The sequence below is a fragment of the Coregonus clupeaformis genome, chromosome 26 (genome assembly GCF_020615455.1).
Source record: "Coregonus clupeaformis isolate EN_2021a chromosome 26, ASM2061545v1, whole genome shotgun sequence".
Taxonomy (NCBI): Eukaryota; Metazoa; Chordata; class Actinopteri; order Salmoniformes; family Salmonidae; genus Coregonus; species Coregonus clupeaformis.
In genome coordinates this window covers 36,392,769-36,417,615 of record NC_059217.1, presented here as the reverse complement: position 1 = coordinate 36,417,615, position 24,847 = coordinate 36,392,769, and the positions used below count along the sequence as shown (strand labels likewise).

Sequence of the window (24,847 nt, the reverse complement as noted above, 5' to 3'; positions counted from 1 at the left end):
TTATGGCCACACAGTTATATTTTTGTTTCATCAGACCAGAGGACATTTCTCCAAAAAGTACGATCTTTGTCCCCATGTGCAGTTGCAAACCGTAGTCTGGCTTTTTTATGCCGGTTTTGGAGCAGTGGCTTCTTCCTTGCTGGGCGTCCTTTCAGGTTATGTCGATACAGGACTCCTTTTACTGTGGATATAGATACTTTTGTACCTGCTTCCTCCAGCATCTTCACAAGGTCCTTTGCTGTTTTTCTGGGACTGATTTGCATTTTTCGCACCAAAGTACTAGGAGACAGAACGCGTCTCCTTCCTGAGCAGTATGACGGCTGCATGGTCCCATGGTGTTTCTACTTGCGTACTATTGTTTGTACAGATGAACGTGGTACCTTCAGGCATTTGGAAATTGCTCCCAAGGATGAACCAGACTTGTGGAGGTCTAATATATTTTTTCTGAGGTCTTGGCTGATTTCTTTGGATTTTCACATGATGTCAAGCAAAGAGGCACTGAGTTTGAAGGTAGGCCTTGAAATACATTCACAGGTACACCTCCAATTGGCTTTCAATTTGTGAGTGGAAGTGTTGAACACGTTTTAGTGTCTATGATTATGTTTCTCTCTCTCTCCCTCTCCCTCTCCCTCTCCCTCTCCCTCTCCCTCTCCCTCTCCCTCTCCCTCTCCCTCTCCCTCTCTCCTCTCTCTCTCTCTCTCTCTCTCTCTCTCTCTCTCTCTCTCTCTCTCTCTCTCTCTCTCTCTCTCTCTCTCTCTCTCTCTCTCTCCCTCTCCCTCTCCCTCTCCCTCTCCCTCTCCCTCTCCTCTCTCTCTCTCTCTCTCTCTCTCTCTCTCTCTCTCTCTCTCTCTCTCTCTCTCTCTCTCTCTCTCTCTCTCTCTCTCTCTCTCTCTCTCTCTCTCTCTCTCTCTCATCTGTCTGTCTTTCTCTCACATGCTCGGTGTGAGAGAAGTAAAGTAGTATTACTACCTTTACCCTCTGGCTCTCGAAAGCCTTGCGGAGCTTCAGATAGTTGGTGAGGGCTCGCATGGCGATGGGCAGCTTGCCGATGACCTTGAGGTCGATGGGGCGGTGGTGGGCTGCCGTGATGAAGGTGTTCATCCACCAGTAGGTGGCCTTGGACAGCAGGTTGACGAAGGGCTGCAGGAACCGCACCCCCAGGTCCTGCAGGTCCTCTGGGGGCTTCACCTCCATAGCCTCAGTGAAACATAGGTAGCGCTGTGTGGAGGGACAGAGGGAGAAAAATTCACTTTTTCTCATACAAATGTGAACAATGCAATGAACTATGCAACTATTTGCTAACGTACATCCAGTTTCAGAAACACTTACTTAATCCAAGTTTTGAAGAGATAATGGTTAATTATCTTGTTGGCCTGTGCTCCACTGGATATCACAGATAGTGTCTGATCATTATGGGTGATGAAGAGTATTTGACTGTGAAGTTGGCTCTGTTGTGTATTAAATTATGGGTTGCATGATAACGGGTTGGCAAAAGTATCAATACCTTGGCAAAGCCTCCCTGTATCATTTTGTAACAAGATACTTTCGAGAGCTGTAATTTATATTTTCGAAATACAAAATACTTTTCTATACAATTTTTTATTGAGATTCACCATTTTGTGGCCCACCTTTCACCCTGCATTGGTATCAGAAGTCTGATGGCACTATGGTGTGATCAGAGCGTCTGCTAAATGAACTAAATATAAATGTGTTTGTAAAAATGGACAATTGAATGCTGAGTATTATTCTAATGAGCTCTGCCGCAAAACAAGGTTTTTTCTAGAAGGGATACATCTTTTTTCAAAATTGACTTTTCGGAGCATGTTTAGGAGAACTTACACAGCAGGTTAAGAGAATATGACCTTGTTACATGTAACTACAAGGTCCCACTCGTCACAACAGTCCAGCACATTCTGCCTGATCTATCAGCCTAATGAGCAGACCTGTAGGCAGCAATACTGATCATCCAATGTGCAGGAGCATCCAAAATGCTAGATTGAAAGACACAGGAAAGACAGGAAAGAGATGGCCGCCAGTCACACTGAGGAAAATCGATGCATACACACAAATGTATGCTTGCACGTATGCACGTGCGTGCACACACACACACACACACACACACACACACACACACACACACACACTCCTCACTCTAGGATGATACACACAAAAAGGTACGCACAAATACACACACACAAATGCATGGGCACACACACACATTCCATTCCACTCCCACACACACTGGTGCTCACCCTGCCCAGTATGACGTTGATCTCCACAGCCAGCAGTAGTCCGTAGAGCAGGACCAGGAGTCCTGTGATGCAGTAGCGGAGTTGTCTCAGGCCGATGCCGTGCTCTGTGTACTTGGCAAACTTGATGGTCTTCATCAGAAAGGCCAAGACCCAGTAGAACAGTAGAGCTTCAGAGAGGATCAGAGAGGAACATTAGAACATGTCTGGAATCATAAGGAAATCCCCACTCAGTCTGACTACACAAGTCATTTTCAAGTCAACTCCTGATAAATGTAAAGGGTTAGGAACGTCCTATACATTCCTATACAGATGATGCAGATATCCAGAGTAAGTCAAAGGAATTGAACACTGCATCAGGAGTGGACTGTCTTCTGTGAGGCACAGCGAATGTGAAGTGAATATCATGCATACATTTTATAATCCATGTTTCCTATCTTTCCTCTGCTTTTGTCGGTTTAGTTTACATTTTGTGTCATAGCATTTCTGATGGCTCTACTCATGTTACAACTCAGTGTCAATAGGGAATAAACAGCTGTAATAAACTGTCAGAATTACTGTGCCTACCTGTCAAAAGACAAATCACTCACTATGCTATCCATTCTAAATCCCCAAGACACAGCCTAGCTTACCTGACAGATCCTCAACACGGGGGCCCCTCAGGGGTGCGTGCTCAGTCCCCTCCTGTACTCCCTGTTCACCCATGACTGCATGGCCAGGCACGACTCCAACACCATCATTAAGTTTGCCGACGACACAACAGTGGTAGGCCTGATCACCGACAACGATGAGACAGCCTATAGGGAGGAGGTCAGAGACCTTGCCATGTGGTGCCAAGATAACAACCTCTCCATCAACGTGATCAAGACAAAGGAGATGATTGTGGACTACAGGGAAAAAAAGAGGACTGAGCAAGCCCCCATTCTCATCGACGGGGCTGTAGTGGAACAGGTTGAGAGCTTCAAGATCCTTGGTATCCACATCACCAACAAACTATCATGGTCCAAACACACCAAGACAGTCGTGATGAGGGCACGACAATGCCTATTCCCCCTCAGGAGACTGAAAAGATTTGGCATGGGTCCTCAGATCCTCAAAAAGTTCTACAGCTGCACCATCGAGAGCATCGTGACTGGTTGCATCACTGCCTGGTATGGCAACTGCTCGGCCTCCGACCGCAAGGCACTACATAGGGTAGTGCGTACGGCCCAGTACATCACCGGGGCCAAGCTTCCTGCCATCCAGGACCTCTATACCAGGCGATGTCAGAGGAAGGCCCTAAAAATTGTCAAAGACTCCAGCCACCCTAGTCTATGTTCTCTCTGCTACCGCATGGCAAGCAGTATCGGGACGCCAAGTCTAGGTCCAAAAGGCTTCTTAACAGCTTCTACCCCCAAGCCATAAGACTCCTGAACAGCTAATCATGGCTACCCAGACTATATGCATTGACCCCCCACCACACCCCACCCTCTTATACACTGCTGCTACTCTGTATATTATCTACAGTGCCTTGCAAAAGTATTCATCCCCCTTGGCATTTTTTATATTTTGTTGCATTACAACCTGTAATTTAAATGGATTTTTATTTGGATTTCATGTAATGGACATACACAAATTGTCCAAATTGGTGAAGTGAAATTTAAAAAATAACTTGTTTCAAAAATTCTAAAAAATAAATAACGGAAAAGTGGTGCATGAATAGGTATTCACCCCCTTTGCTATGAAGCCCCTAAATGTATTTATTTATTTTATTTATTTCACCTTTATTTAACCAGGTAAGCCAGTTGAGAACAAGTTCTCATTTACAACTGCGACCTGGCCAAGATAAAGCAAAGAAGTGCGATAAAAACAACAACACAGAGTTACATATGGGGTAAAACAAAACATAAAGTCAAAAATACGACAGAAAATAGAAAATATATATACAGTGTGTGCAAATGTAGCAAGTTATGGAGGTAAGGCAATAAATAGGCCATAGTTTAAAATAATTACAATTAGTATTAACACTGGAATGATAGATGTGCAAGAGATGATGTGCAAATAGAGATAGTGGGGTGCAAATGAGCAAAATAAATAACAATATGGGGATGAGGTAGTTGGGTGGGCTAATTTCAGATGGGCTGTGTACAGGTGCAGTGATCGGTAAGCTGCTCTGACAACTGATGCTTAAAGTTAGTGAGGGAGATAAGAGTCTCCAGCTTCAGAGATTTTTGCAGTTCGTTCCAGTCATTGGCAGCAGAGAACTGGAAGGAATGGTGGCCAAAGGAGGTGTTGGCTTTGGGGATGACCAGTGAGATATACCTGCTGGAGCGAATACTACGGGTGGGTGTTGCTATGGTGACCAATGAGCTAAGATAAGGCGGGGATTTGCCTAGCAGTGATTTATAGATGGCCTGGAGCCAGTGGGTTTGACGACGAACATGTAGTGAGGGCCAGCCAACGAGAGCCACAATGGTGGGTAGTATATGGGGCTTTGGTGACAAAATGGATGGCACTGTGATAGACTACATCCAATTTGCTGAGTAGAGTGTTGGAGGCTATTTTGTAAATGACATCGCCGAAGTCAAGGATTGGTAGGATAGTCAGTTTTACGAGGGCATGTTTGGTAGCATGAGTGAAGGAGGCTTTGTTGCGAAATAGGAAGCCGATTCTGGATTTAACTTTGGATTGGAGATGCTTAATGTGAGTCTGGAAGGAGAGTTTACAGTCTAACCAGACACCTAGGTATTTGTAGTTGTCCACATACTCTAGTTCAGACCCGTCGAGAGTAGTGATTCTAGTCGGGTGGGCAGGTGCCAGCAGTGTTCGATTGAAGAGCATGCATTTAGTTTTACTTGTGTTTAAGAGCAGTTGGAGGCTACGGACGGAGTGTTGTATGGCATTGAAGCTCGTTTGGAGGTTTGTTAACACAGTGTCCAATGAAGATGTATACAAAATGGTGTCGTCTGCGTAGAGGTGGATCTGAGAATCACCAGCAGCAAGAGCGACATCATTGATATACACAGAGAAAAGAGTCGGCCCAAGAATTGAACCCTGTGCCACCCCCATAGAGACTGCCATAGGTCCAGACAACAGGCCCTCCGATTTGACACATTGAACTCTATCTGAGAAGTAGTTGGTGAACCAGGCGAGGCAGTCATTTGAGAAACCAAGGCTATTTAGTCTGCCAATAAGAATGCGGTGGTTGACAGAGTCGAAAGCCTTGGCCAGGTCGATGAAGACGGCTGCACAGTACTGTCTATTATCGATCGTGGTTATAATATCGTTTAGGACCTTGAGCGTGGCTGAGGTGCACCCATGACCAGCTCGGAAACCGGATTGCATAGCGGAGAAGGGGCGGGCATGGGCAAGTTGCAGCGGAGGGTGCAGAGCTGGTGACCGGGGTAGTGTAATAAATAAGATCTGGTGCAACCAATTACCTTCAGAAGTCACATAATTAGTTAAATAAAGTCCACCTGTATGCAATCTAAGTGTCACATAATCTGTCACATAATCTCAGTATATATACACCTGTTCTGAAAGGCCCCAGAGTCTGCAACACAACTAAGCAAGGGGCACCACCAACCAAGCGGCACCATGAAGACCAAGGAGCTCTCCAAACAGGTCAGGGACAAAGTTGTGGAGAAGTACAGATCAGGGTTGGGTTATCAAAAAAATATAATAAACTTTGAACATCCCATGGAGCACCATTAAATCCATTATAAAAAATTTAAAAGAAGATGGCACCACAACAAACCTGCCAAGAGAGGGCCACCCACCAAAACTCACGGACCAGGCAAGGAGGGCATTAACTAGAGAGGCAACAAAGAGACCAAAGATAACCCTGAAGAAGCTGCAAAGCTCCACAGCGGAGATTGGAGTATCTGTCCATAGGACCACTTTAAGCTGTACACTCCACAGAGCTGGGCTTTACAGAAATGTGGCCAGAAAAAAGCCATTGCTTAAAGAAAAAAATAAGCAAACACGTTTGGTGTTTGCCAAAAGGCATGTGGGAGACACCCCAAAAATATGGAAGAAGGTACTCTGGTCAAATGAGACTAAAATTGAGCTTTTTGGCCATCAAGGAAAACGCTATGTCTGGCCCAAAACCAACACCTCTCATCACCCCGAGAACACCATCCCCACAGTGAAGCATGGTGGTGGCAGCATCATGCTGTGGGGATGTTTTTCATCGGCAGGGACTGGGAAACTGGTCAGAATTGAAGGAATGATGGATGGCACTAAATACAGGGAAATTCATGAGGGAAACCTTTTTCAGTCTTCCAGAGATGTGAGACTGGGACGGAGGTTCACCTTCCAGCAGGACAATGACCCTAAGCATACTGCTAAAGCAACACTCGAGTGGTTTAAGGAGAAACATTTAAATGTCTTGGAATGGCCTAGTCAAAGCCCAGACCTCAATCCAATTGAGAATCTGTGGTATGACTTAAAGATTGCTGTACACCAGCGGAACCCATCCAACTTGAAGGAGCTGGAGCAGTTTTGCCTTGAAGAATGGGCAAAAATCCCAGTGGCTAGATGTGCCAAGCTTATAGAGACATACCCCAAGAGACTTGCAGCTGTAATTGCTGCAAAAGGTGGCTCTACAAATTATTGACTTTGGGGGGTTGTCACGCCCTGACCTTAGAGATCACCTGTATTCTCTGTTTGGTTAGGTCAGGGTGTGATTTGGATAGAATCTAGTTTATTCTATTTCTCTGTTGGCCGGGTGTGGTTCCCAATCAGAGGCAGCTGTCTATCGTTGTCTCTGATTGGGGATCATACTTAGGCAGCCATTTTGCCTACCTTTAGTGGTGGGATCTTGTTTCTGTTTAGCCTTGTTTCTGTTTGCTGTTAGCCTTTAGAACTTCACGTTCAGTTGCTTTTGTTATTTTGTCAAGTGTTTATTATAATATTAAACATGTACGCATACCACGCTGCACCTTGTTTGTTCCACAATAAAAAATATTTTGCATCTTCAAAGTGGTAGGCATTTTGTTTAAATCAAATGATACAAACCCCCCAAAAATCAATTTTAATTCCAGGTTGTAAGGCAACAAAATAGGAAAAATGCCAAGGGGGGTGAATACTTTCACAAGCCACTGTTTGCATAGTCACTTTACATATTATATATTAATACTTTAATAACTCTACCTACATGTACATATTACCTCGACTAACCGGTGCCCCCGCACATTGACTCTGTACCGGTACCCCCTGTATATAGCCTCCCTACTGTTATTTTATTTTACTGCTGCTCTTTAATTATTTTTTATTTTTTACTTCGCTATTTTTTACGTAACACTTTTTTTCTTAAAACTGCATTGTTGGTTAAGGGCTTGTAAGTAAGCATTTCACTGTAAGGTCTACACCTGTTGTATTCAGCGCATGTGGCAAATACAATTTGATTTGATTTGATTGTGCATCTAGCGAGTGAGGAATGTGCCGTCTTATGTGCTGGTCCCAACAAAAATTACATTAAAATAAAAAAATAATAAGCGATGGTCCTGTACTGCTACTGTTCATTTCATGGCAAAGTTTTAAAATAACAAATAATAGATACAAATGATATAATGATATACTCGTGGGCTCCCGAGTGGCGCAGCAGTCTAAGGCACTGGATCTCAATGCTTGAGGCGTGACTACAGACCCCCTGGTTCAATTCCAGGCTGTATCACAACTAGCCGTGATTGGGAGTCCCATAGGGCGGTGCACAATTGGCCCAGCGTCGTCCGGGTTTGGCTGGTGTAGGCCTTCTGTCACGATCGTCTGGGTAAGGAGTAGACCAAGGCGCAGCGTTGCAGGCAAACATACTCATTTATTTAGTGAAACGCGATCAAAACAACAAAAGACGGTAACGTGACAGTAAACGGTCAAACACAACCAACACGAAACAAGAACCCACAAAACACAAAGGAAAACCGACAGTTTAAATATGCCTCCCAATCAGAGACAACCAGCAAACAGCTGACACTCGTTGCCTCTGATTGGGAGTCACTCAGGCCAACCTAGACATAGAACAACTAGACACTAAAACACAGCACAAAAACACACGGAATCTACACACCCTGACTCAACATATAAAGTCCCCAGAGCCAGAGTGTGACAGTACCCCCCAAAGGCGCGGACTGCGACCGCGCCTCAACAAAACCCCAAACAGGGGAGGGCTGGGTGGGCATTCCTCCTCGGAGGCGGCTCCGGCTCCGGGCTTGACCACCACCCCTCCATAATCCCCCCGTAGCGCCCCTGGTCCGGTCTGACCCGCTGACTGGATCAGGACTGGACATCGACGGAGCGGATTGCTTAAGCTCCGTTGTGGAGCAGCTGACCAGTACCTGATCAGGCACCGGACTGACGACGCGCACCCCTGGCTTGGCGCGTGAGGCAGGAACGGACCGGACCTGGCTGACGATGCGCAACTCTGGCTTGGTGCGTGGAGCAGCAACGGACCGGACCGGGCTGACGATACGCACCCCTGGCTTGGTGCGTGGAGCCGGAACGGGCCTCACCGGACTGACGACGCACACCACTGGCCTGGTGTGGAGAGCAGGAGCGGGCCGGACAGGGCTGACGAAACGCCCCACAGACTTGGTGCGGGGAGCAGGAATGGGCCGGACTGGGCTGGCGACGCGCACCACAGACTTGGTGCGGAGAGCAGGAACAGGCCGGACAGGGCTGACGAAACGCACCACAGACCTGGTGCGGGGAGCAGGAATGGGCCGGACCGGGCTGGCGACGCGCACCACAGACTTGGTGCGGAGAGCAGGAACGGGCCGGACAGGGCTGACGAAACGCACCACAGACTTTGTGCGGGGAGCAGGAACAGGCCGGACAGGGCTGACGAAGCGCACCATAGGCTCGGTGTGGGGAGCAGGAACAGGCCGGGCCGGGCTGACGACACGCACCACAGGCTCGATGCGAGGAACAGGAACAGGCCGGACCGTACTGGGGACACACACCACTGGCCCTACGCAGGGATCAGGAACGGGCCGGACCGGACTGGTAACACACCCCAGTACCTCTCGCCGTGCCTCCACATTCTCCCTCTCCTCTGTGACCAGTGGCCCCCTTAACCTGGCGGCCTCCTCTGCACACCCGCTGGACCGCTCCTTCGCGGCCTCCTGCTGCCCCGTCGTCCACGTCGTGAGCCCCCCCCCTAAAAATTTTCTGGGGTTCTCTCCTCCCCGTGGGCCAGGCCTCTATACTTCTCGCCCAACTCTCACTCCTCTGCTTCCAACTCCCGCTATTCAGCTCCTCAATGGGCTTGACCCAGTCGAGGCTCTTCCTCCATTGTTCCCACGTCCACTCTCTCTGCTCTTCCCTCGGCTTGACCCAGTCGAGGCTGCCACGGAGATCTGCTAGGGATCTCCCCGGCGATGGCTCCTCGACTCACTGCTTGGTCCAGTTTTGGTGGGTTCTTCTGTCACGAACGTCTGGGTAAGGAGTAGACCAAGGCGCAGCGTTGCAGGCAAACATACTCATTTATTTAGTGAAACGCGATCAAAACAACAAAAGATGGTAACGTGACAGTAAACGGTCAAACACAACCAACACGAAACAAGAACCCACAAAACACAAAGGAAAACCGACAGTTTAAATATGGCTCCCAATCAGAGACAACCAGCAAACAGCTGACACTCGTTGCCTCTGATTGGGAGTCACTCAGGCCAACCTAGACATAGAACAACTAGACACTAAAACACAGCACAAAAACACACGGAATCTACACACCCTGACTCAACATATAAAGTCCCCAGAGCCAGAGTGTGACACCTTCATTGTAAATAAGAATTTGACTTGCCTGGTTAAATAAATAAAAAATACTTACTCATTATATACTTCTGCCAGGTTAACAATTATTTGAGAAGCTTTTGGGGAAAGTATTTCTGTCAACCCACAAGAGGGTTATCGCATCAACTGGCTACACACGGAGTGATGGACAAATGTGCACACCACACAGACAGAGGCAATATTGCTGGAAATGAATTGGCAGATAGTGTCATTTTGGCTTTTTAAGTCAATAGTGGCTTTAAGGGGGTGGGATAATGTCAATGTAGCAGTGATTAGATAGTAGCTGGGAGCTTGTGTTGTCTGGTACTTGTGAGATTTGTGACAGTTTTGCTGTGGAACACGTGAAAATTGCATGTACTTTCACAATTTCAGAATCAGAACTCATAGGTGGGTTGCGAGCTACTGGCGCGATCGACCTGTTGGAGACCCCTGCCTTAGATGAATAGGGGAAACATGTCATTATATTTGTTGATACGCTGCAGTCAAATTTTGGCACCAGTAGACTAGCTACCTAGCTAAGTAACCCACGCCCCTCTGCGAACACACCTTTTGTGATGTTGGTTACAAGGCGGTACTAAATTAGGAAAGATAATAAAACGTTACCATTGGTGCATTGAGAGGATTTTCGTAAAGTCACAAAAGCCTTTATAATCCAGCCGTCTAAAGCCAACTTTTTGACACTGGGGAGGGGACCAGTAATGTTATGATCAAACTTTATCAATGTTAAGCAACAGTCATTTTTCATACTTTGGTCATCCTACTTTGATCTGGTTTCACCAAATATCATCAAATGTAATAAAAAACATGATGTTGACTGTGCAGGACCTTTAATATTCTCAGCTGTCATTTGTATCACTACTTATTCAATACAAATTATTTACGAGAATAACTACAGTACACAGTATTGAAAAAACAATCCCATTTCAACCTAATATCGGTTTGGAATATACACAAGTATACAATCTTTACACAAATCATATCTCTGACTCATGCTCAGCGGACACACATAGAATATTCTACTACATTGTTTCTCTACCTCATACTGCAGTAGAATTAACAGCCATTCAATCAGAATGTAATTGGACTTTTAACAATATTGCCTCATACCTACAGACCGATAACCAGCTCAACATAATGAACCGTGCATCTGGATTAACAGTACATTTGTAATGCCTATGGTTTAGACCAGGGATGGGCATCTTTGATGGGGGTGGGGGCCACAAACAATCTGACCACCATGAGTGGCTTGCAGGTCTGCATACCCACACATGCAGTCAGAGCCAGCCCTAGCCTTTTGGGGGCCCTAAGTGAAATTGTGTTGTGGGGCCCCTCACATTGCGAGCAAAATATTTTAGCGGCCCCCATCTTGACAGCGGAGGGAACATTTTGAAGTTTGAAAGCATGTTTGCTGCGATTCTACACATTTTGCTACGGGATGAAGAGAAGATTTAGCAATTTTACAGCTCATTTCCTGCAATTCTACTCATTTTGCCAATGTTTGCTGTTTTGAATATGATATCTGAGGGACAGTGAGTAACAAAATCAATGGGGGCCCCACGGTCGGTAATTTGACCATGATTACTACAAGTTTAGATAGCTGGCTAGACTAATTTACCAATCACTTTTTTTTTGGCTGACATGGGCTAATTGAGTGAGTGACATTGACTGACATAACATGAAAAAAACTGCTGATGTACAACCAAATTTTGAAATGTCACCTTGTGTATTCGATTATTCTAACTCTCAACATTAAGTTGAGACCCCGACTGAGTTCCCCCCGCCAGTTGCCCATCCCTGGTTTAGACGAAACCACGTACAGTACATCATTGAATTGCTCATTGATTGTGCTTAGAAGGCCTTAGGGGCCAGCAAGGCTACAGTGAGTCATACAAGGTTTATCCACCACACAGTAATTGGGCATCTCTTCTACATCCTTTGGCTTCTTTGCACTGCAGAGGCAGATTTCAGCAGTGGAAGATGGACGTTTTCATGTTTAGTACTAAAGTGAGGTGAGCTGTGCATTAAAGTGTGGTGACCATTCTGCCATAGTTTGTACGCACACATCCACACACACACACACACACACACACACACACACACACACACACACACACACACACACACACACACACACACACACACACACACACACACACACTTTATGCATACACACACACACACACACACTATGCATAAACACACACTATAAAAAATGTCCTGTAAATTTTACAGTAAATTGCTGGCAGCTCAGTAGCCAGTAGGTTACTGTAAATTTAGAGTAAATTATTGGCAGCACAGTAGCCAGTAAATTACTGTAGATTTGCAGGACTTTTACTGTAACACCTGACTACAGTAACATACTGTATTTCTAGAATTTACAGTGCATTACTGGAAGCACAGTAATTAGTATTGCAGATTTAAAGTGCCGGTAGCTAGGCAATATTTACGTTACCTGTATTTTATATAGGTATTTTCAATACCTATTTTGTCATTTGCATTTCACTGGCCTGAACTACAATTTATGTAGCCTATTTTGTAACAGTTTAATTAGAATACATATACATTGTATTTTTTTTATACAGTGGGGAAAAAAAGTATTTAGTCAGCCACCAATTGTGCAAGTTCTCCCACTTAAAAAGATGAGAGAGGCCTGTCATTTTCATCATAGGTACACGTCAACTATGACAGACAAAATGAGAAAAAAATTTCCAGAAAATCACATTGTAGGATTTTTTATGAATTTATTTGCAAATTATGGTGGAAAATAAGTATTTGGTCAATAACAAAAGTTTCTCAATACTTTGTTATATACCCTTTGTTGGCAATGACACAGGTCAAACGTTTTCTGTAAGTCTTCACAAGGTTTTCACACACTGTTGCTGGTATTTTGGCCCATTCCTCCATGCAGATCTCCTCTAGAGCAGTGATGTTTTGGGGCTGTCGCTGGGCAACACGGACTTTCAACTCCCTCCAAAGATTTTCTATGGGGTTGAGATCTGGAGACTGGCTAGGCCACTCCAGGACCTTGAAATGCTTCTTACGAAGCCACTCCTTCGTTGCCCGGGCGGTGTGTTTGGGATCATTGTGATGCTGAAAGACCCAGCCACGTTTCATCTTCAATGCCCTTGCTGATGGAAGGAGGTTTTCACTCAAAATCTCACGATACATGGCCCCATTCATTCTTTCCTTTACACGGATCAGTCGTCCTGGTCCCTTTGCAGAAAAACAGCCCCAAAGCATGATGTTTCCACCCCCATGCTTCACAGTAGGTATGGTGTTCTTTGGATGCAACTCAGCATTCTTTGTCCTCCAAACACGACGAGTTGAGTTTTTACCAAAAAGTTCTATTTTGGTTTCATCTGACCATATGACATTCTCCCAATCCTCTTCTGGATCATCCAAATGCACTCTAGCAAACTTCAGACGGGCCTGGACATGTACTGGCTTAAGCAGGGGGACACGTCTGGCACTGCAGGATTTGAGTCCCTGGCGGCGTAGTGTGTTACTGATGGTAGGCTTTGTTACTTTGGTCCCAGCTCTCTGCAGGTTATTCACTAGGTCCCCCCGTGTGGTTCTGGGATTTTGCTCACCATTCTTGTGATCATTTTGACCCCACGGGGGTGAGATCTTGCGTGGAGCCCCCAGATCGAGGGAGATTATCAGTGGTCTTGTATGTCTTCCATTTCCTAATAATTGCTCCCACAGTTGATTTCTTCAAACCAAGCTGCTTACCTATTGCAGATTCAGTCTTCCCAGCCTGGTGCAGGTCTACAATTTTGTTTCTGGTGTCCTTTGACAGCTCTTTGGTCTTGGCCATAGTGGAGTTTGGAGTGTGACTGTTTGAGGTTGTGGACAGGTGTCTTTTATACTGATAACAAGTTCAAACAGGTGCCATTAATACAGGTAACGAGTGGAGGACAGAGGAGCCTCTTAAAGAAGAAGTTACAGGTCTGTGAGAGCCAGAAATCTTGCTTGTTTGTAGGTGACCAAATACTTATTTTCCACCATAATTTGCAAATAAATTCATAAAAAATCCTACAATGTGATTTTCTAGATTTTTTTCCCTCAATTTGTCTGTCATAATTGACGTGTACCTATGATGAAAATTACAGGCCTCTCTCATCTTTTTAAGTGGGAGAACTTGCACAATTGGTGGCTGACTAAATACTTTTTTTCCCCACTGTACATATTGCAAGTAGCCCGCTTAACCACAACATTTTCGGTAACGGTAACATAATCTTTTTACTTGCTATGACTGTGGTATATTCTTGTTTACCTTAGGATAATACAAGTCATTCTAGATAAGAGCGTGTGCTTTAAATGACCAAAATGTACATGTAAACTGAACACTTGCAAAGCACTCTGCTGGGTATTATTCTAATGACCTCTGCCCCAGTGGTGTGTATTCATGGCTGCCAAGGGAAGCCAGGCTTCCCACATTTTTTTACACAAAATAAAAAATATAAAAAAAACATACAAAATCATGTATCTTTCGTCTCTCTGTGTTTCATAAATTTCCTTCAATTTGTAAGAGGCTGAATGTATCTCACAGGAGAAAGCATCCGAGGGAACGACAAAACGCCCCTCTGTCTCGGTATGTGTAGCCCAACTATCTGATGCTGTCTGGTCAAAAAGAGTATGACATTGTTGCCGCCCATAGCATTGAATGCAAGGGAATCCAGCGAGCATTTGGCCTCCCTTGATAATTTTTAAAATATTAGTCAATCAGAGTTGAGCTAAATAAACTGAGCGAGCTCAGCTGTGAATGGTCCTAGCACATTAAAATAACATGTCAAGGGAAGACAGTTTGGATTTGGCTTCAAACCAATCACATCACCAGAATCCAGACGTCATTGACAGAAAAAATGTAATTGTTGCATCTCGTTCTGTTGTTGTCCTCTGGTGGCTAGCTAGCTAGCTAAAATTGTCCCATTCCTAAATTAGCCATAGATGGAGATAGGGATTTGGACTTGTGGTTTTACTTAATTCTCCATACTGGCCAATGATTTTAATGGTGATTCTGATCCAACCATAAATGTATACATTGTGTCCCTGGCCTGAGAGGATGAAAGTTCAACATGTAGCTAGATGTAGTAAGCATAGCACATTGTTGCCCATGAAAGGAAGTTAGGCTAGCGAGCAAGCATTTTAGCCAGGTAGCCTAGGACAACAAAAACTGAACGTGTGTACTGTATAACAGACTAATAGAACGTTTAAGCAACATGAAAAAGGAGGATGGCATTGCTGGCAGTGAAAGTTTTTTCTACTTGCAAGCATGCAAGGATATCAGTACCATGGACAGCCTCATCATATTTAGCTGACGTCGATTGCACTAAATCATTTTTGGTATCTTTTAGTTGTCACTGTAGTAGACTAAGCATAGGTGATTAGATGATGTTGAAGTTGAAATGGTGCTGGAATAGTGGAGGCAGCTCCTGTTTTCTTTCCGACTTGCAGTAACTCTCCATGGTTCTAAATCAATAGTTGTTTAGTAGTCCGAAAATGTCAGAAACATTAACTTTCTTGACCATGCTGTAGGTTATGTAACTGTTTGTTACATGCAATATGTTTTGTGGACTTCACCGAACAGATGTTGCGCTCCGGTTTTGTGATGAAACAAAAGTGTGGTGTCAAGGTATATAAACGGTGTCAAGGTATATAAACAACACATAGGTTGTAATATAGCTATTTTTCCTTGGCTTGGCTTCCCCAGTTATTCTACCCACGCACCGCTATTGCTCTGCCCCAAACAAGGCCAAATTTGATCAAAATACAAATAGTTTGAGGGCGGAGCTCATTCGATTAATACCCAGTTGTTTGCTTTGCTAATGCTCATTTTTAACTTTTACATTTTGGCAATTTATCAGACATTATTTTCCAGAGCGATTCATCTAAGGTTGATTTTTTTTTTAACATATCACAGCCATAGCAAGTAAAACATTTCTGTAACCGTTACTGGGAATTAAGGATAAATTGGTCTTCAAAATAGCCTGTATTTGTAACATGAGAACTTCTGGATGTATCTTTGCCCATCTCTGGCTAGTGCAAAGTACGTTACTGTAATATTCACAGTAACTTGCTACCAGCTTCCTTTAAGTCATAGTAATTTGGCTGCTCTAAATTCTTTTGACAAGCAGGTGCTACTAGAAGAAACTGTTGATCAGAGCCTTGAGTAATTAACCTAATTTTGACACAATTGCCTGGAAAACCTCAACATATTTATTCATATTTGGTGTTTGGCATCACTTAAACTTCTAGAGGTCTAAAAAAGGCTTCCAAACAGGCTGTGATTACAGGGCAAACCCACCCAGCTTTATATTCAATCTCTATTTTATATTAGTGGTTCAAATTGTTAGGGCACTACTACCACAGCATTCTCACTAACGGCTACAACTTACAAGGCCCGCCTCAAAATATGTTAATTAGCAAGAGATTCAATCAACGCCCACAACATCTTCCCACAATGCACCATAATTCACACTATGCTGCTGTAAATACACAGCAAAACAGATAATACAGTTTTATAGCAGTGCAGTGGAACGACATTGAGCCCCCATAATGCATTGCTCTTTGCAGTACTGTAGCTAACTGTGAAAGTTTTGCTGTAAATTTACAGCAATTTGTTACAACACACTGAAAAGTGCTTCGAGAACCATTAAGGAGCCCTGCCTAGCAGTAGCTTGGGGAAGTTGGAGGTAAGTATTAAAAAGCCTTACCTAGCAGTAGCTTGGGGAAGTTGGAGGTAAGTATTAAAAAGCCTTACCTAGCAGTAGCTTGGGGAAGTTGGAGGTAAGTATTAAAAAGCCTTACCTAGCAGTAGCTTGGGGAAGTTGGAGGTAAGTATTAAAAAGCCTTACCTAGCAGTAGCTTGGGGAAGTTGGAGGTAAGTATTAAAAGCCTTACCTAGCAGTACCTTGGGGAAGTTGGAGGTAAGTATTAAAAAGCCTTACCTAGCAGTAGCTTGGGGAAGTTGGAGGTAAGTATTAAAAAGCCTTACCTAGCAGTAGCTTGGGGAAGTTGGAGGTCTCTATATTGTGGTAGTAGATGATGGAGGTGATCCCAGCCATGAAGGCCAGGCCTGCAGGCATGTACAGGTGCAGGTGGAGGGACTGTGTGAACCTGGGAGAACACACACACACACACACACACACACACACACACGGGACAGGACAAGGTTAACACACACGCTCACACAGACGCACACACACATCCCAATCGGTGCGTTTAAAACCATTCTATATAAAACAACTTGATTGTAGATTTTATGTCATACAACAACTTGATTGTAGATTTAATGTCATACAACAACTTAATTGTAGATTTTATATGTCATACAACAACTTGATTGTAGATTTTATATGTCATAGAACAACTTGATTTGATATGTCATAGAACAACTTGAAGCCATATAATAGCTACAATAAGGCATTATGTTATAGTGAATGGTATTCTGGAGTGAAAGGCTGGAGTGCAGGAGGAGAGCTCTTCCATTCAATTCAATTCCACAGAGAATAATAATCCTGTGTAGTGGACTGTAGGGAACTGTAGGGGAGTGTAGGGGACTGTAGTGGACTGTAGGGAACTTTAGGGGAGTGTAGGGGACTGTAGTGGACTGTAGGGAACTTTAGGGGAGTGTAGGGTACTGTAGTGGACTGTAGGGAACTTTAGGGGAGTGTAGGGGACTGTAGCGGAGTGTAGGGGACTGTAGCGGAGTGTAGGGGACTGTAGCGGAGTGTAGGGGACTGTAGCGGAGTGTAAGGGACTGTAGGGGAGTGTAGGGGACTGTAGGGGAGTGTAGGGGACTGTAGCGGAGTGTAGGGGACTGTAGCGGAGTGTAGGGGACTGTAGGGGAGTGTAGGGAACTGTAGTGGACTGTAGGGGACTGTAGTGGACTGTAGTGGACTGACGGGAACTTTAGGGGAGTGTAGGGAACTTTAGGGGAGTGTAGGGGACTGTAGTGGACTGTAGGGAACTTTAGGGGACTGTAGGGGACTGTAGCGGAGTGTAGGGGACTGTAGCGGAGTGTAAGGGACTGTAGGGGAGTGTAGGGGACTGTAGGGGAGTGTAGGGGACTGTAGCGGAGTGTAGGGGACTGTAGCGGAGTGTAGGGGACTGTAGGGGACTGTAGGGGAGTGTAGGGAACTGTAGTGGACTGTAGGGGACTGTAGTGGACTGTAGGGAACTTTAGGGGAGTGTAGGGGACTGTAGCGGAGTGTAGGGGACTGTAGCGGAGTGTAGGGGACTGTAGCGGAGTGTAGGGGACTGTAGCGGAGTGTAGGGGACTGTAGCGGAGTGTAGGGGACTGTAGCGGAGTGTAAGGGACTGTAGGGGAGTGTAGGGGACTGTAGGGGAGTGTAGGGGACTGTAGCGGAGTGTAGGGGACTGTAGCGGAGTGTAGGGGGACTGTAGGGGAGTGTAGGGAACTGTAGTGGACTGTAGGGGACTGTAGTGGACTGTAGTGGACTGACGGGAACTTTAGGGGAGTGTAGGGAACTTTAGGGGAGTGTAGGGGACTGTAGTGGACTGTAGGGAACTTTAGGGGACTGTAGGGGACTGTAGCGGAGTGTAGGGGACTGTAGCGGAGTGTAAGGGACTGTAGGGGAGTGTAGGGGACTGTAGGGGAGTGTAGGGGACTGTAGCGGAGTGTAGGGGACTGTAGCGGAGTGTAGGGGACTGTAGGGGAGTGTAGGGAACTGTAGTGGACTGTAGGGGACTGTAGTGGACTGTAGTGGACTGTAGGGAACTGTAGGGGAGTGTAGGGGACTGTAGTGGACTGTAGGGAACTTTAGGGGAGTGTAGGGGACTGTAGTGGACTGTAGGGAACTTTAGGGGAGTGTAGGGGACTGTATCAGAGTGTAGGGGACTGTAGCGGAGTGTAAGGGACTGTAGGGGAGTGTAGGGGACTGTAGGGGAGTGTAGGAGACTGTAGCGGAGTGTAGGGGACTGTAGCGGAGTGTAGGGGACTGTAGGGGAGTGTAGGGAACTGTAGTGGACTGTAGGGGACTGTAGTGGACTGTAGTGGACTGTAGGGAACTTTAGGGGAGTGTAGGGGACTGTAGCGGAGTGTAGGGGACTGTAGCGGAGTGTAGGGGACTGTAGGGGAGTGTAGGGGACTGTAGGGGAGTGTAGGGGACTGTAGGGGAGTGTAGGGAACTGTAGTGGACTGTAGGGGACTGTAGTGGACTGTAGTGGACTGTAGGGGACTGTAGTGGACTGTAGGGGGGAGTGTAGGGGACTGTAGGGGACTGTAGTGGACTGTAGGGGACTGTAGAGGACTGTAGTGGACTGTAGGGGACTGTAGGGGAGTGTAGGGGACTGTAGGGGAGTGTAGGGGACTGTAGGGGAGTGTATGGGGACTGTAGCGGAATGTAGGGGACTGTAGGGGACTGTAGGGGAGTGTAGGGGACTGTAGGGGAGTGTAGGGGACTGTAGCGGAGTGTATGGGACTGTAGGGGAGTGTAGGGGACTGTAGGAGACTGTAGGGGAGTGTAGGGGACTGTAGCGGAGTGTAGGGGACTGTAGTGGACTGTAGTGGAGTGTAGGGGAGTGTAGGGGAGTGTAGGGAACTGTAGGGGAGTGTATGGGAGTGTAGGGGAGTGTAGGGGACTGTAGGGGAGTGTAGGGAACTGTAGGGGAGTGTAGGGAACTGTAGGGGAGTGTAGGGGAGTGTAGGGAACTGTAGGGGAGTGTAGGGGACTGTAGGGGAGTGTAGGAGAGTGTAGGGGAGTGTAGTGAACTGTAGGGGACTGTAGCAGAGTGTAGGGGAGTGTAGGGAACTGTAGGGAACTGTAGGGGAGTGTAGGGAACTGTAGGGGAGTGTAGGGGACTGTAGCGGAGTGTAGGGGACTGTAGGGGAGTGTATGGGACTGTAGGGGAGTGTAGGGAACTGTAGGGGAGTGTAGGGAACTGTAGGGGAGTGTAGGGGAGTGTAGGGAACTGTAGGGGAGTGTAGGAGAGTGTAGGGGAGTGTAGTGAACTGTAGGGGACTGTAGCGGAGTGTAGGGGAGTGTAGGGAACTGTAGGGAACTGTAGGGGAGTGTAGGGAACTGTAGGGGAGTGTAGGGGACTGTAGTGGAGTGTAGGGGAGTGTAGGGGACTGTTTGGGGACTGTACACACAAAATAATGCTGGGTTAAAAAGTGCTCGGTTGAGAGAAGGCCAAGAGTGTGCAAAATTGTCATCAAGGCAAAGGGTGGCTACTTTGAAGAATCTAAAATCTAAACTATGTTTTGATTTGTTTAACACTTTTTGGTTACTACATGATTCTATATGTGTTATTTCATAGTTTTGATGTCTTCACTATTATTCTACAATGTAGAAAATAGTAAAAATAAAGAAAAACCCTTGAATGAGTAGGTGTGTCCAAACTTTAGACTGGTACTGTATATCAAAAAATGTATGATCCACCGGGTCAGAGCAGAAGACTGGAGGAACGGCTTAGTAGGGGCGTGGCTTTCAGGTAGTTATTTTAGGCCACCAGTGTGAGTGAATGTCATACCGGTTCTGTTGCATTGTTAACACATGTAAAGGTTGAATACTGACATTTTTGTAGCTTTAATATGGCTTCCAAAAGAGTAGTGCTAGGAACCCGAGGCTTTCTTTAGGCTTTGATGTCCTCACCAAATTGTGCCAAAATAAAGGTTCACTACTCAAATCAAATCAAATCAAATTTTATTGGTCACATGCGCCGAATACAACAGGTGCAGACATTACAGTGAAATGCTTACTTACAGCCCTTAACCAACAGTGCATTTATTTTAAACAAAAAAGTAAGAATAAAACAACAACAAAAAAGTGTTGAGAAAAAAAGAGCAGAAGTAAAATAAAGTGACAGTAGGGAGGCTATATATACAGTAAAATAAAGTGACAGTAGGGAGGCTATATATACAGGGGGGTACCGTTGCATAGTCAATGTGCGGGGCACCGGCTAGTTGAGGTAGTTGAGGTAATATGTACATGTGGGTAGAGTTAAAGTGACTATGCATAAATACTTAACAGAGTAGCAGCAGCGTAAAAAGGATGGGGTGGGGGGGCAGTGCAAATAGTCCGGGTAGCCATGATTAGCTGTTCAGGAGTCTTATGGCTTGGGGGTAGAAGCTGTTGAGAAGTCTTTGGACCTAGACTTGGCACTCCGGTACCGCTTGCCGTGCGGTAGCAGAGAGAACAGTCTATGACTAGGGTGGCTGGAGTCTTTGACAATTTTGAGGGCCTTCCTCTGACACCGCCTGGTATAGAGGTCCTGGATGGCAGGGAGCTTTGCCCCAGTGATGTACTGGGCCGTACGCACTACCCTCTGTAGTGCCTTGCGGTCAGAGGCCAAGCAGTTGCCATACCAGGCGGTGATGCAACCAGTCAGGATGCTCTCGATGGTGCAGCTGTAGAATTTTTTGAGGATCTGAGGACCCATGCCAAATCTTTTTAGTCTCCTGAGGGGGAATAGGCTTTGTCGTGCCCTCTTCACGACTGTCTTGGTGTGTTTGGACCATGATAGTTCGTTGGTGATGTGGACACCAAGGAACTTGAAGCTCTCAACCTGTTCCACTACAGCCCCGTCGATGAGAATGGGGGCGTGCTCAGTCCTCTTTTTTTCCTGTAGTCCACAATCATCTCCTTTGTCTTGGTCACGTTGAGGGAGAAGTTGTTGTCCTGGCACCACACGGCCAGATCTCTGACCTCCTCCCTATAGGCTGTCTCATCGTTGTCGGTGATCAGGCCTACCACTGTTGTGTCGTCGGCAAACTTAATGATGGTGTTGGAGTCGTGCCTGGCCATGCAGTCATGGGTGAACAGAGAGTACAGGAGGGGGACTGAGCACGCACCCCTGAGGGGGCCCCGTGTTGAGGATCAGTGTGGCAGATGTGTTGTTACCTACCCTTACCACCTGGGGCGGCCCGTCAGGAAGTCCAGGATCCAGTTGCAGAGGGAGGTGTTTAGTCCCAGGATCCTTAGCTTAGTGATGAGCTTAGAGGGCACTATGGTGTTGAATGCTGAGCTGTAGTCAATGAATAGCATTCTCACGTAGGTGTTCCTCTTGTCCAGGTGGGAAAGGGCAGTGTGGAGTGCGATAGAGATTGCATCATCTGTGGATCTGTTGGGGCGGTATGCAAATTGGAGTGGGTCTAGGGTTTCTGGGATTATGCTGTTGATGTGAGCCATGACCAGTCTTTCAAAGCACTTCATGGCTACAGACGTCAGTGCTACGGGTCGGTAGTAATTTAGGCAGGTTATCTTAGAGTTCTTGGGCACGGGGACTATGGTGGTCTGCTTGAAACATGTTGGTATTACAGACTCAGTCAGGGACATGTTGAAAATGTCAGTGAAGACACTTGCCAGTTGGTCAGCACATGCTCGGAGTACACGTCCTGGTAATCCGTCTGGCCCTGCGGCCTTGTGAATGTTGACCTGCTTAAAAGTCTTACTCACATCGGCTACGGAGAGCGTGATCACATAGTCGTCCGGAACAGCTGGTGCTCTCGTGCATGCTTCAGTGTTGCTTGCCTCGAAGCGAGCATAGAAGTGGTTTAGCTCGTCTGGTAGGCTTGTGTCACTGGGCAGCTCGCGGCTGTGCTTCCCTTTGTAGTCTGTAATAGTTTTCAAGCCCTGCCACATCCGACGAGCGTCAGAGCCAGTGTAGTATGATTCAATCTTAGACCTGTATTGACTCTTTGCCTGTTTGATGGTTCGTCGGAGGTCATAGCGGGATTTCTTATAAGCGTCCGGGTTAGAGTCCCGTTCCTTGAAAGCGGCAGCTCTACCCTTTAGCTCAGTGCGGATGTTTCCTGTAATCCATGGCTTCTGGTTGGGGTATGTACGTACGGTCACTGTGGGGACGACATCATCGATGCACTTATTGATGAAGCCAGTGACTGATGTGGTGTACTCCTCAATGCTGTCTGAAGAATCCCGGAACATGTTCCAGTCTGTGCTAGCAAAACAGTCCTGTAGCTTAGCATCTGCGTCATCTGACCACTTTTTTTACTCAGAGCTTCATTATCTGTTCACATTGTAAATTTGTGTCATCCGCTTGTCAGCAATATATAGAAGTGTGTGATTATCGATATTATATTTCTCCACTTTTTCAGCGAAACTCTGTGGCGCAGTGGTTAGTTGTTGGCTTTAGTAGCCTATAATCATTTGGAATACCCAGTGGTGTAAAGTACTGTACTTAAGTAGTTTTTTTGGGGTATCTGTACTTTACTTTACTATTTCTATTTTTCGCTACTTTTACTTCACTACATTCCTTAAGAAAAGAATGTACCTTTTACTCCATACATTTTCCCAGAAGTACTCGTTACATTTTGAATGCTTAGCAGGATAGGAAAATGGTCAAATTCACACACTTGTCAAGACAACGTCTGGTTTGCTTAATATAAGCCATTTTAAATGATTTATACTTTTACTTTTGATACTTAAGTATATTTTTGCAATTACATTTACTTTTGATACTTAAATGTATTTAAAACCAAATACTTTTAGACTTTTACTCAAGTAATATTTTACTGGGTGACATTCACTTTTACTTGTCATTTTCTATTAAGGTATCTTTACTTTTACTCAAGTATGACAATTGGGTACCTTTTCCACCACTGGGAATATCAGGTTCGCATCTTGCACCATGCTTCCCATTTTTGCCTTCACTATTTTTCAAAAATTGCCTCTATAGCATTATTTAGGATGCTTAAGACAGAAGCTCATGTACTATATGAAATAAAATAAATTATTTGAACAGTGCAGAAAGTGTGGTTTCACATTAAAAAAATATAGTGTGCCTTCAACAGGATTCAACCTCATACCCTCACGTCCCTGGATGTTCCATAGTTCCCTACTCTACTTGCTAAGCTACCGGTCAGGTGAAAATTGTTTGTACAAAATCCAAACTATATTTGTAAGTATGGTGTCCAGTAGAGGTCGGTGTTTGAAAGCAGTTTTGAACCGAAGAAAACACTGGAACCACAGCAAAATCAGTGGGATCTCGCATTTTGCAACACATGGTTTGAAAAAGCACGTGATCAAACAAAGCTTTGGACATCATTGATGACATACCTCTAATAAAGTCATACACGCATTGGCACACTACTTCAAAGTTAACTGCTTAGCGATTTTGATGCATGCCTCTGAGCTCTGGTATCAAACGTAACATCACTACAGAAGAGTATGAGTTACTTAAGTGCCTATGCATTTCCCAATGTTGGGAGGGTTACCACTTTGTTAGAATGTTTAAATAATAAACTTATACATTTTATATTAAAATATGTAATATGTGAAAATATTGAAGGAAAATAAAATGTTGCAGTGTACAAACTTAACATGATGAACATTAATGACATTTACTCTCACATGTGGCCAAGAATAACTATCTGAAAGCCACACCCCCAATAGGCCACTGCTTTGGATTACCCAAACATTGCTTAATTTAACCATTCGTTGGGTTTTTATTCACTTTTTATGCTGGGTTGACCCAACATGTGGGTCTTTTATAATGTAATACATAGGTTACTTTCAGGAGGCGTGGCCTATATAAATTCAATTTTCCCTTCAATATTTTTCCACATTATATATATTTTTATATACAATTAATAGCATAAATTAAAAACCATAACAAAGCAGTAACTACTCCAACATTGAGATACACATAGGCACTTAACTTGCGTAAGCATCATTAAGCTCCAAAATGACAGTACTAATGCTTTACATGTATTGACAATACAACAGAAAAGATGTACCAGAATGACATTTACTCTCATGGGTGGCCAAAAATAACTATCTGAAAGCCACACCCCTACTAAGCCACGCCTCCAGTCTTCTGACGTGACCCGATGGATCAAAGCT

At 45.2% G+C, this 24,847-nt stretch overlaps 1 protein-coding gene across 1 annotated transcript in view; it reads right to left on the bottom strand.

Annotated features, from left to right (window-relative positions):
- Nucleotides 1-24,847, bottom strand: part of abcc8 (ATP-binding cassette, sub-family C (CFTR/MRP), member 8) — a 162,222-nt gene that overhangs the window by 128,022 nt on the left and 9,353 nt on the right. Inside the window, exons 3-5 of the mRNA XM_041849747.2 lie at nucleotides 17,017-17,138; nucleotides 2,253-2,419; nucleotides 976-1,218 (exon numbers count right to left, since the gene is read on the bottom strand). Coding sequence (XP_041705681.1) covers nucleotides 976-1,218; nucleotides 2,253-2,419; nucleotides 17,017-17,138 — 532 coding nt within the window. The remainder of the gene's footprint in view (nucleotides 1-975; nucleotides 1,219-2,252; nucleotides 2,420-17,016; nucleotides 17,139-24,847) is intronic.